This window comes from Aythya fuligula, chromosome 7, assembly GCF_009819795.1.
Source record: "Aythya fuligula isolate bAytFul2 chromosome 7, bAytFul2.pri, whole genome shotgun sequence".
Taxonomy (NCBI): Eukaryota; Metazoa; Chordata; class Aves; order Anseriformes; family Anatidae; genus Aythya; species Aythya fuligula.
Window position 1 is genome coordinate 21115178 of NC_045565.1, and position 12827 is coordinate 21128004.

Consider the following 12827-nt stretch of genomic DNA (forward strand, 5'->3'; position numbering starts at 1 on the left):
GCTTTCTAAAACTTACTTTCTTTTCAAGTATGATGTCATCTTTTTTTTCTAGGAAATACTGGAAATCTTTTCCAATAGCATTTTAGAAAGGAGGAAGGAATTTCAATGACTGTATATATCACTGCTTAATTTTATGACTACTGAAGACACCAAAAATGCATCCTTTTTAAAGAAATAATTTAAACATAACAAGTAAACATTTATTGTTTATTTATAAATTAACAGGCATTACATCCACATTTTTAATTTGAGATGGAACCAAAACAGTCATTCTTTTGGTGACGTTTATCATCTCATCTGCCCAAACCTTTATTCAGGTAGTCAGTTTTCTAACTGTATAATCAAGTGTCCTTTTTCTGGTAATTTACAAGAGCAGATACTCTCTGTGGATGTACATTTTCACAAGGAAGTTGATCTCACTCAGTAGAAAAAAACAGATTAAAAATGGAACAGGTCTACTCTTGATATGGCTTCATTATAACTTCATTAAAGTTAATAACATTTATGTCAACAGAAAATGTACTCCCATAGAATTTAATTCTTCTGCTAAGTACTTCAACTATTTTACACTCACCAAATTCACTGCCATATTTCAATTTCTTCCAGTATAAATTCAATCCATTGGATTAAATTGTGCAATCTTACTGAGGCAAAGCAACGAATTCAAGAGATTTAAAATTAGCTTCTTTTTTTTTTTTTCCTTTTTTTCTTTTTTTGCCTCTTCCAACATGTAATACTATAGTATAATGACCTATTCAAACTGGGATAGTATAGCCATTAACATTCAAAGTGTGTCACTGTTCAGACTTTAAATAATTATCTAGTAATGAAAGACAAATTAGGTTGTTCACGTTTACTTCTTTTTGCAGTGGTTTCTGTACCAGCCCCATTCCCTGTATGGTTCCCTGTAAAATAGAGAAGAATTTCCTGACATTTACGTCTGAAATGGGCAACATTATACAAAACTGGGTTGACAACAGAGTTAGCAAAAGTGAATAGCACTATCCAAAAGAAAACTGATGGCAAAATATTTAAATCTTGCTTGTAGTTCTGGACTAAAATTAAAAAAACAATGATTATAATTGGGCTCCACATGATGAAGAAGGAGATCATCAACACAATGAGGGCTCGGAATAGTTTGTAGTCCTGCTGGGAAACACGAATCTGATGATTATGTGAGTAGGCCAAACCAGCATTTAAACTTCTTCTTGATGCTTTTGTAATCTGCAGTAAAAGAGAAGAAAGTAGATTTCACTGAAACCTAGAAATATTCTTAACACATTTTTATAGTTGCAAAAGCAAGTCTCTGCACATGATGTTTCCATTTTGAAAAGTGACTACTTAAAAAGGCATTGGAGAATTCCATGTTTACTTTTTGTTAATGGTTTCATTTCAAATATTTTCACTTTACTACCAAGGTTTTTCTTCCTCTCAGCTGTGAGCTCACCTCAGTATTAATTGAACTGGTTGTTCTCTGTATGGCTCTCCAGAAGCCATAAATACTATTCAGCATAAAATAGGGCCTTAATTACTCATGAAATCCCATTAACTTCAAATTACGACTTCATTTTCTCTATCTAAATAATCACATTGATTTTTCCACAAATGCAAACTGGAACACAGCTAACAATCCTGTTGATGCACAAGAACGAACACAATCCAATTCTCTTATGGCCATGTTGGTATTATAAGGTAGGTATTAGAAGGAGCATGAATTTATTACAGTAACGAAATCACGGTATGTTTTAATTTTGAATGGGATTTCAGGTTTTGTGTAAACTCTTAAGTTTTTCAGTCAATAATCAGAATTGCTTTCTATGAATTAATCTGAAATCTTACAGATCCTTTTGTCACTACTAAAATCTCTGTGTCTTGTAAAATTACTGTCTGATGTAATAAACCAGAGGATGGCTAGTTTGGGAATCTACTATTCATGGGTATGTATCATCTGTCATTACATAGAATATTGAATCCCAAGGTCTTGCAGAAAACTTTAAATCTTAAGCTCTACTCACAATGTCTTCATTTTAATTTGCACAGAACATTTGAAGTCTGTTAGATTTATATATGTGATGCAAAGTAAAATATATATATATATATATATATTTGGAAAAAAAAAAAAGCTAAATAATCAAGATGCCATTTTACCCCAAGTATGGTTATTTTCAAAAGCTTCAATCAATCTGGTATTTAAATAGGAAAGTCTAAAGCATAAGAGTCTTTCTGCTATTTGTATGTGTGGCATTTCCCTTTACCAATAACTAAGAGAAGGATAACACTAGTATGAGTAATACTTAATAGTTTCCTGGTTCAGGTAAAGATGAAAATGGTTATAGACATTGAGTAATTTGTTCTTCTTCCTGCAGTTTTCTGAGTCTGTCACAGAGATTGATGTCCTAGAATAAGTATCCTGTAAGAACCTAGACATCTACCAACAATATCAATAGCCACTTCCCTGATTTAAAAGGGGCAGAGAATTCTGGTATTTTGAACTATACCAGCTTGATCATCTCCTACTGTACCTTCCTGACATCCAGAAATCAGGCTAACTCTGAATGATTCAAGAGTTGTTCCCAGAGCATACATAACCCACCTTAGTAAGAACATGCACTGCATAAAATACAAAGGACTAATGCCCACTTCAAATATGTGTGCAGGGTTTTAAGCATTTGTCCAAAAAGTAGGAAAAACAAGCTCTGTACCCTCCTCAGCTTCCAGTTTTCAAAGCAATGTCTACAGAAAGTCCTCAACCAGCAGGTTTTGTATCTACCATAAAAGTACCCTCCATCTTTGCTGTTGGAACTGCACAGTCTAGAACTGAGAATAAAAGAATCACCAGCACTGCAGTAAGATGCAACTGCATCTGAATGAAATGCTCAACTGAAACAGGGTGACAGTGACATGTTTTGGATCCCTTTTTGGTGTGCCTAGCATAAGGAATCTAGACACATACAGTGGGAATCTGGACTACATTCTGAGGACAAGTAATTTAAAGGTCATGTATATACAAGTAAGTAACATCTTTACTGGTTTTTGCCTTTTATCTAAATCCATATGGGTTGGGCCATACCTGAAGGGGGAACACTGCAAAAACAAGTAACTCCATTAACTAAACGTGCCTTCTAGCCTGTCGTTTTTGCCAGTGTTCTGGGAAGTGTTGTATAAAAATAATGTTCAGTTTCAGATTAAATTGAGCTACATTTGTAGAGTATATTTCTTATTAACTTAGAGCGTTTGTAGTGAATCATCATCCTCATAGATACTGTGTTAAATGAATACACTAATGCTTTGAACTTCTTGCAGTAATATTTAGCATTGTACCCAGTGAGTACTGGCATCATGGAGTGTTCTGACAAAGTTAGAGTGAATCTGTTCGACTCAAGGATTAAAATATACTCCATCTGAGTTCTGGGTGCTTTCCGGAAAGCTGTGTAAGAAAGAATCAATTACAACATATGGGAATCTGCTATAGGCCTTATTCCTTTTTCAGTTCAGGAGAAGTGGTAACACATCTCAGCATCTGTGTTATCAAGCTGGAAAAGAAATGCGAGCATAGCAGCAAGGGGTTGTTTTGTAATCCAGTATGCTGAACACTTTTTGGGGATTCTATATCCATATGTGCCACTGTGTTTTCTAAATCTACCTGTAATAATCTGGAGTCTGCAAGGACAAGCAGAACACCATTCCTGTCCTACTCTCTGAACAAGGACTGTGGCATTTGTTGGCCTGCAGTTTCTTGCAATTTTTTCAAAGGGCTTGGACTCCCCGTTGAGTTACTGTATGCTTTCCACGTACAGATAGTATGAGGTTGCAAAAAGCAAGTATTTTACTTCACTAGAAGAGGTTTACCTAATGCATTTACCTCAAGATTGTAATGAGGTTAGAGTGTAGATAAACTTAGAACTGATGACTGACAAGTTTGAGTCTGATCAATAGCAGTCCATTGAGAGCCTTGGAGTCTAGGTCCCAGGTTCATGTACACCTACATATACCTTTGGTTCACGTACCCACAGCTTCTGGTGCTCCCCATTTCACCAATTAATTCCCTGCTCAATAATTGGTGTATTTTGAGGTTCCTTTCCAAAGCTTTTACTTTTCCGTAGTAAAATAGTATGAGAAATTTAATTAGCCCATACAGGAAACAAGAATCTTTCCAGGGCAGTTGCTAAAAAACATACATTCTTGTGCTTAGTTTGTAGTTTTCTAGTTCTTTTCTCACACCGTTTTTGGAAGAGGAGGGGTTATGAAATCAGATTTTTAAAAGGAATTTAGGTGCCTAGTACCATGCTTGCTAGGATATAGACTTTGGTGCCTGTATTTCAACATCTACTCAGAATGTGGATATGGTGTTCCATTTGCACATTGCAAAGTCAGAAGTTGTGGAGGAATAAATGTGTTCTAATAAAATCTGTGAAATAGAAATCCACACAGAAAACAGAAAAATCAGTAGATCTAAAAGGGGAAGGACTGTTGTTTCCAATCCTGCTTTTCTTTGCTTTCGTACAACTCCCTTGCAAGTCTGTGGAGTCTAAGCTAAAGAAATGCAACATCTAAGCATTTCAGATACTTAAGTCTGTATGCATTTAGGAGATTCAGAGTCTTTAAATATGAATAATACATAAATGGAGAAGGGTATTATATACTGCGTATAAATGACGACAAACTTTATGTTAGGCTTCTGGTAATGTGCCGTTCAAGCATGTCTTTAGTTGAAAGGTACATGCTTACAGGTTGAAACGTCACAGTTTATATCACACATTTTCTACTAATAATGTGCTAATAATGAGAGCTAATAACGTCTATATTCTTTAAGTGTGTTTGCATACAATGATGGTATGCTGATGCCTAGTGAATGGTTGTTTACTTCTCCTAGTTGTATAACAAAATAGAAAAGTACCTGCAAGATTTTGGAGTAACTGATGACAATGACTAATCCCGGTATTAAAAAGACAACAATGGCATAGGTCACATCCCAAAGTACTTCTCCTGCAGTGCTGGGCCAAACCAAGGTGCAAATCTGAACCTCCTGTTTGCAAAGAATAAAGAAGAAAAATAACATTGTACAGTTTTTACCACAACGTTGTCCTTATCTCCCTCTGTGCCTATGGAGAAAGTGGGTGCAGACTAAACTGAACCCGTGAAAACTTTCATGTATCACTTTATGGTTTTAAAAGCCCACACGTGTACAGATAGGTGAGTTGTCCTCGATTTAGTCAGTGCCAGCAATTCCAGACCATATGCTAACGGCATTTTTACACACTAACGTGTACCGAAACGGGGAATTTCGACCTACAAAGGGCAGAGGAGCAGCCTGACCCTCGCCGAGCCCCATTTCAGGACGGGCCGGGGGCCGGCTGCTGCCCGCCTCATAGCCCGCTGCCGCCCGCTCCCCGGCGCCGCTCGCCCCCCGGTGGCGGAGGCAGAGAGCCTGGAGCCTTCCCCCCGCTCGCCCCTACCTCCCCGGCGGCGGTGGGCAGCCGCACCACGGTGAAGAAGCAGCAGAGCGGCAGGGTGACGGCGGCGGCGAAGCCCCAGACGAGGAGGGCGGCGACCAGCACCTTGCGGCGGCGGCAGGCAGCGTGGCGCAGGCGGGCGATGCTGACGACGCGCTCCAGGCTGACGGCCGACAGGGAGAGGATGATGACGGTGCCGCTGAGGGTCATCACGTAGAAGAGCATGTGGCAGATGACGTCGCCCAGCACCCAGGACTCGGTCCAGCGCACGACGCCAATGAAGGGGATGGCGGTGATGAAGAGCAGGTCGGCGCAGAAGAGGTTGAGGACCAGGCAGTTGGCGACGCACAGCCGGTGCCGCCGCCAGGCCAGCAGGCAGATGCCCCAGACGTTGCCCAGCAAGGCCAGAAGGAAGATGGAGCCCAGCGCCACTGACTCACCGACACGCAGGGCCGTCACGTTGCGGCCCCTGAAGTCTGAGAAGAAGGGGAAGTAGGTCTTTTCGTCCCCCGCGGCCCCGGGCATGAGGGCGGCCAGTGGGCATGAGCGAGTTAGGGGAACGGCTGCGCTCCCAGCAGCCACGGTGGCACCCGGGGTGCCCTCCTGACACGGGGCGGGGGGCTGGCCGCCATCCCCCTTCTCGCCTTCCTCCTGGCACTGCTGCCGAGGGCTCGGCCGTGCCAGCCGTGTGGTTTATGGCCCTCGTGCCGGAGTGGAACAAGGAAGTGGGAGGGTAAACACGGCGCAACTCACACAAAGGCGAGGCCGGTGCGCGTGGGGAGGCAGCAAGGGGCTGGGCGCAAGTGGGGCCACCCAGCACCTCTCTGGGAGGGCGTGTGGCACAGCGGTGGCACCTCCGTGCCGAGGGGACCCAGCCTGGCCACATCCTTCAGGGTGGTCCTGGTCTGACCTGCTCTCCAGACAGGCCCCTGAGGTGCCAGTGACCTGGGGAGGCTTCCCAGACTTTGCCATGATGCACCCCTCCGCAGGGAGCACCTGTGGTAAAGCACAGGGCAAAGCAAAAACTCCAGGAAGGGCTTTCAAGGAGGAATGGCTCTGAGAGCCCTTCTAGGGGCCAGGATAACAAGTGCTGTTGTAAGGTAAAAAAAGAGGGATTTACCCATTGCCTTATGTCTTGCTAGTGTTTTTTGGAAACAGCGGTCCTGTGCATTGCATGTGCTGATGGTGGTCCACTGTCGGGAGGAGGCATTACAATACTGTTTTGGGGAGCCTTGTACTAGTTTGATCCAGAGTCCTACCTTTCTGTGCTACGAGTTCTTGAGGAAGAAGCCTCATTAATCAAGATGTGTAGGAAATAGCGCCATTTTTCAGGACATTAATTTCTGAGTGTTTGCTCAAATTGTAAAGGAGGCTTTCCTTCTTACGCTCTTCATTCCAGATGATTTCGAAATGGACAGGGAGTGAAGCGTATAAATCATCACAAACAAGCAGATAATGCCTCATAAAAGAAGATAAAATGTTTTCAGAAAGTGTGTAAATAGTTGTATAACTTCAGACAGCTCTAGATGAATTAGTTTGATTCAGTGCCAATGTAGGTGCTTGAGGTTTCTGTTAGAGGCTTTGCCATATGGAGCTACTTCTTTTGATTTTCTTATCAACTGTATTCTAGGTGAGAGTTATTCCGTACTGATATATCAGCAGGGCTTCGTAAGCAGACATTGCTTTTGCAGTATTCTGGATGTGACCCCTGAAATGAACCTGTTACGTAATGGCATTAGCAGGGATTCCAGAAACTTGGTCATTCTAGGAGATGATCATGTAATGCGGACTGACAAGAGCAAGATTTTTACTGGACCACTTCCCACGTCTTTGCCAGTGCAGAATTTACATTTCTTTAAATTAGCATGTTTTCTCTTGAGCTAGAGTGGCACAAACTCTTCATTCTGTCTCATCAGAGTTTGCAGGGCCACTTAAGCAGGTAGAGGAGATGCTCCTACTACTTCCTGCTGATTTGTATTTGACTGTATCAGATGTGGGCAGATTGGCTAGTGAGTGGGTGGCTGCTCTGAACAGTGACCTCAAAAGAAGACAATAGGAAAACCTGGAAAGATGAAATTTTGGCAGCCAGCAACACAAGTGACTGGCAAGTGTCTGAAAACACATTTTATTCCATATCATTCGCTAGGAGAAAAAACTGCACCTATATTGCAGAAGGTTCAGTGAAGCTTGTCATATCCAGGCACAATTTATACTGACTGTGCCATGGACTGATTCTGTAAAATTCATAACAAATCTTGAAATATGGCAAGTACCTTCCTGTTGCTACAATCACTCAGGCGTGGAAGTTGATACAAGCTGACAAAGTAGCCCCAAAGCTGTGGGCAAATAGCAGTATCAGCGATGAGGTTGGTTCTGATAGAGGCTGGCATGTGGTAAAGGGCAATTGTCAGAGGTCTGGCTGTGCCTGTGCAAAAGCTTAGAAGGCATTAACAGGACTTGTAGGGAGTAGCTGACCACTGGTAGCACAGATCAATGCAAATCATGTTATGAATAAAATCTTTATGCCCTTAGGCACCAGTGAAAACTGAAGTTGGAAATGGATCCTATGAATTCAGGGTAAACACAATGGAAACTGATTGCAGGAAAGAAAAAAGGGAGGGAATCATACAAAGTAGAGTTATTGAAGAAGTGAAGATACATTCAGTCAGGAAGGAAAGAAATGCTGTGGAGGAGCAGAAGATCTGAAAATGTGGAAGTATTGGGATAGGTCCTTGATCTTCTTTAGAAAGGGTCACCTTTAGCTTTGGTCCTTAGGTGTGAATGAGAACCTTATTTACTTGGTATAAACCTGTTGTTTGCTCAGGAGTACCAAAGCAAAGTGCTGCTTTCAGTATGCTGTCAGTGAGAGAGCTTCAGGCTGGCCTGTGTACAGAATATTGTACATGGAGACTGCAGAGGTGTGAAGAAACAAGCACATTTCATTGGGGCTTTATCAAATGAATTGGAGCTCCTTGCAGGTAAAAACCAGTCTGATTATTCATGGGTTTAATGGATCCATTTACCTAAAAAAATAGTTTTCTTTTCCCTCTCATGAAGTACAAAAGCTGTATTTGCTGTTGGATAGGTGCAATCATAGCAACCATCACATCGTGAAAGCTGAGGAAGGGAGGAATCATAACCTCAATATAGCACTTTTGCACTACTGTAATAGGTGGATGCTGTGTGTAGTATATAGTCCACATACGCTTATGAAAAGGAAGTGATTAACAAAATGCTTGGAAACCTGTTACAATTGCTTAACCTATATCATTTTTTCAACCTACTTGCTCTTGTACTTTCAGAAGTGATGCAACACAGAGTCAATTCAGATTTCACAGTTCTAGCCTAAATGAAATTTATGAGGCTCTCTGTGGATCTAGTTAGCCAGCCTAGGGGGAAAAATATCTTGTTTCTGTTTTTGTGCTTTTTGTCCTGAATAAAAACCCAAGTCTTTGCCTCCTCTATGGCAATTAAAGGCTCTGTTACCTGATATCATAAGCCAGGCTCTGTTTTTCAGATTGTTCCCCTGACAACCGTGAACTGTCACGACAGATGGGGATAGTTCAGCTTATTTATTTCTTGGGCATAAGAAAGACATCTCAGAGAGACCTCCTGGGCTAGTTGATGCTGGGAGGTGGGCATTCTTGTTCCACTTGGACATGACCTTAGAAAGCTTCTGCCTTATTTATGTATTCTCTTGCCTGTAGTTTGTTGTGTAGGTCTTTGGGCAGTATTTCCCTGCACTTGTGTCACTATGAGTAAATAGTACTCACTTTTGTAACAGGTGCGTTGTATATTTACTGTTTGCTAAGCAATATAAGTTTACTGTGTTAGAAATGTTGACTCTGTCATCACAAAAGAGGTTTCGAGCTGGCAGGCTGGCAGGTGACTCAAGCTGTGTCTATATAATAAAGGTTTTAGCACAACTTGCAACACAGATGAGCTTTCTATTTTCATCTTTTTTTTTCACTTACCATACTTGTAGCTGTTCTTCTAGATACTATTAATAATGCACTTGAAAGCAGCTATGCCATTTTCATGTTTGTTTCAAGTGTAAATCTATTTTTATTTATTTTGCATTTTTATGGAGTTTTCTAACTGCTCATGCACAGTATGCTTTCAATATCAATGAGCTGAAGCATTTACACCAATGTCTAAGGGATTATTTTAAACTTGATGCAAATTTAAATGCATTTGTTTGTCTTTATATAGTAGCAAGCTCACCCACTCCAGCATCCACAGAAAATAACAGATGCTCATTGGATCTGTGTGATCTTGTCAAGAACTAATCCCAGTTTCTTGTGGGGAGTCTCATTTTCCTGTGCTCAGTAACCATCACTAGCAGGCTGGGTTGTGTGCCAAGGCTGCTGTAGATTCTGCTGCAGCAGAATTACTGGCCAATGCCTCAGACTAAAGCAAAGCCACCAATAATACGCTCAGTGGATGTGCTTACTAAAACAGCTGGGTCAGATTTTTGTCATCAACACCCTCCCACCCCCAAGCTTCCTGTTACTAATTTTCAGGTATGCATTATGTTACTCACATACCTGCTGATGAGCTTTGATGCAGGGCCATCAAGGCAAATACCATGTTGTTCCTCTGAAGGATTTACAAACAAAACTTGTCACCAACCTGTCTTGCTCATGAGATGTACGTGGACCTTCTCTGAACATGCCTGCCCACTGGGCTGCACACAGTGCAGAGATCACAGACATCGTCATCTTCCTTTGTATTCCAGAACCCAGTGATCAGAGAATGCTCTTAGTTATGGTTTGGCTTGCTTTATTTCCCTTACATCTCATCTTAGAAGAGTAACTTGTTGAGAGCAGCAGTGGTCCTTCAGGTCAAAATCAGGAAGCAAGATTTGCCTCTGAAAGCCATGGACTTCTGAAATAAGGGCTACAGGGTGCTTCTCTGCAACAAAGAAAAACTGTCTTTACTGGAAGACAGGGGTTGTACTCAGCTAGGATTAAACTACGACTAGAGAAAGAAAAAAAAAAAAAAAAAAAGCAACACCAATAAGAAGTACAGCTAACTCTAAGATATGATGTAAAACCCTCTAACTTCCCAAGTGTAACACTAAATCATATTATTTCCCACACTGTTCATGTTTTTCATTATTAGTGGCTGTTTGGGAGTCTGGTTACGTTATAATTTAATATGAAATGATTAAAGAGATGTGACTTACAGCTTCTCATAAACCATGTCCAGAACGCGTGGATACCTAAATGATACGTGTAGTTTTCTGTCCAGTTAAATGAGATAATGCTAACCAGATCATACTTGTTACATTGATAAAACTCGTGCTCTCGCAGATGCAGTCTGCGTATACACTGCTTTTGAGTAGGTCAGGAAAATTAAACCTGGCTGCACTTCTGTCAAGAAGCAAACTGGATGTCATTATGATAAGGTCCCAGACTTGTTTATTACAGGATATTCTGAGGCACTATGTCTTGCTCACTCATCTTGTGACTACTTATTCAGTATAAAACACTTAAGCAGCAATTACACAGAGACCACAGAAATGAATGTAGGTCCCTGCCTGCTGGTGGGGAGCTCTGTTGCAGTTCTGAAGGGGAACTGGGTGCAAGAGCAGGCCTCGCTTTGTGGGTATCTGACATGGACAATGTCCACTTTTTTTGCAATAAAAGACTCATTTGTCCTGGGCAGTCAGTGCTAGAAGAAAATTTACATCTGTGAATCCTTAACTCTACCTCCTTTTTTGCACACTCAACCTTTCCCAAGGATGGTTTCATGCTTCCTTGGATAGCTCTCCTCAGTACGTGGCTTCCTGATTTGTGTTCTTGGGCGCCCTGTGGGCTGGATCCCAAACTCCCAGCTTGGAGCTCTGGAAGGTGTAAAGAGACAGAGTGAGGAAGAGCCAGACACTATAGCTCTGCTTGTTAAAATGATGTGGGAATGAGGCGCTTCCCAGCACTAGGGAATACAGTAGCATCGAGGTGCACCAGTGGAGTTCAGATGCGAGTGCAATTACTAATTTAAAATGGCTTTGTCTGCTCAGACAAGAAGTTTAAACAGACATGGTAATGCCAATATTTTTTCCAGTTGAGAAACAAGGTGAAGTTAAATTGTTAAAATGACTTCTGGTGCAGTAGTTACTAATTTCATGTGTTGTGAAAGAATATGGAGAGTCAGTGCAGAAGGGACAACCATTATGTTAACTGCTTCCTTTTTGAATGTTGCAGTCTGTTGTTTTACAGGTCTATGCGTGTAATCAGACATAGGACTTCAGGGGACTTTGAGAAAACATCAGGCCAATACCAATGACCTAAGGCAGAGTCACCTGTCAGGAATGGTTTAGATCGTTTTATCTAACTGTCCCGGTAAATCTCCAGTGGTGGAGGTTGTGCAGCCTGCATAAGCAGTGTGTTTCACTGCTCATCTATTCCAACCACCAGAAAGTTTTTCCTCAGGTTGGAGTTTCCCCTGTTCCAATTCTAAGCTTTTCTTCTCACTGAACATAGGAAGACTTTATTTTTTCCTCTGTATGAAATGTCATTTTCCATGACAGCATGCAGTCTTTGTAGACCCCATAACCCTGATTCTTCAATGATTTTGATCAGAAATCTGAAAGGCTTATTACGTTCTTATTAGCCTAAACTGTTCTTGAAGTACAGTGCTTGAAATTGGTTATGGTATTCCAGCTAACACACTCATCGGTATTGACTACAAATACAAGATTATGTGTAAAATATGTAAGAGTCTATTCATGATGATGTAAAACTGTTGCAGAATCATGCAAGTGGGATATTGAGTCACACTCAGTTTCTGTTTACTGTAATCCCAAGAAACTTTCCTTTAAAGCTGATAAACTGTCATACCATGTATTTTGCTTTTGGGTAGTTGATTATTCCTGCCTGTAATACTTACTGTACTCATCCTATTTAGTTCATTGGTCTTGACAAATTGAAAATTAATGCTGTCCTCTAACGAGTTCTTAGTTCCTACCTTGGATTTTATGTGTACCCTATTCCAGAAGTATGTGGAAATACTAAATAGTTTTGGAATCAAATAGATTACCATGGAATTGCCTAATACATTATCCTTACTTATTCATGTCATGTTTTCACAAAAGCTTAAGGGGAGGCAAGATAAATCCATTGAGAGCTACTACCACATGGGAACCATGTCTGGCTGTCAAAGCTTGAGATTATTAGAAGGTCCCATAGATGCACCCACTGTCCTTACACAAGGAATCCACTTGAGGCTGCTTGGCAGAGAATGCGTTCTGACTATGTCAGTCAGAATTAAGACAACTTTAGCTGTACTTATGTTCTAGTAGCTGTGAATTATTGATACTTAATTATGTAATACAGCTTTTCAGTCACTTGTGCCATCCATGGCGTAAGATAG

The 12827-nt window shown here is 41.2% G+C and overlaps 1 protein-coding gene across 1 annotated transcript; it reads right to left on the reverse strand.

Annotated features, from left to right (window-relative positions):
• Positions 1-241: 241 nt before the first annotated feature.
• On the reverse strand, positions 242-5978 carry FFAR4 (free fatty acid receptor 4). Its single transcript, XM_032191505.1, has 3 exons — positions 5457-5978; positions 4898-5026; positions 242-1224 (listed from the first exon to the last, which is right to left on the reverse strand). The coding sequence occupies exons 1-3, from the start codon at positions 5976-5978 to the stop codon at positions 817-819; spliced, it is 1059 nt and encodes a 352-aa protein (XP_032047396.1). The 3' UTR covers positions 242-816.
• Between the last annotated feature and the right edge of the window lie 6849 nt (positions 5979-12827).

Bases quoted from the DNA above. Each gene is read 5' to 3' on its own strand.
- FFAR4 (XM_032191505.1), bottom strand. From the start codon at position 5,978: ATGCCCGGGGCCGCGGGGGACGAAAAGACCTACTTCCCCTTCTTCTCA. The intron at 5,027-5,456 runs GTAGGGGCGAGC...CTTTGCAAACAG, and splicing joins TGCCCACCGCCGCCGGGGAG to GAGGTTCAGATTTGCACCTT. The intron at 1,225-4,897 runs GTACTTTTCTAT...CTTTTACTGCAG, and splicing joins GTTACTCCAAAATCTTGCAG to ATTACAAAAGCATCAAGAAG.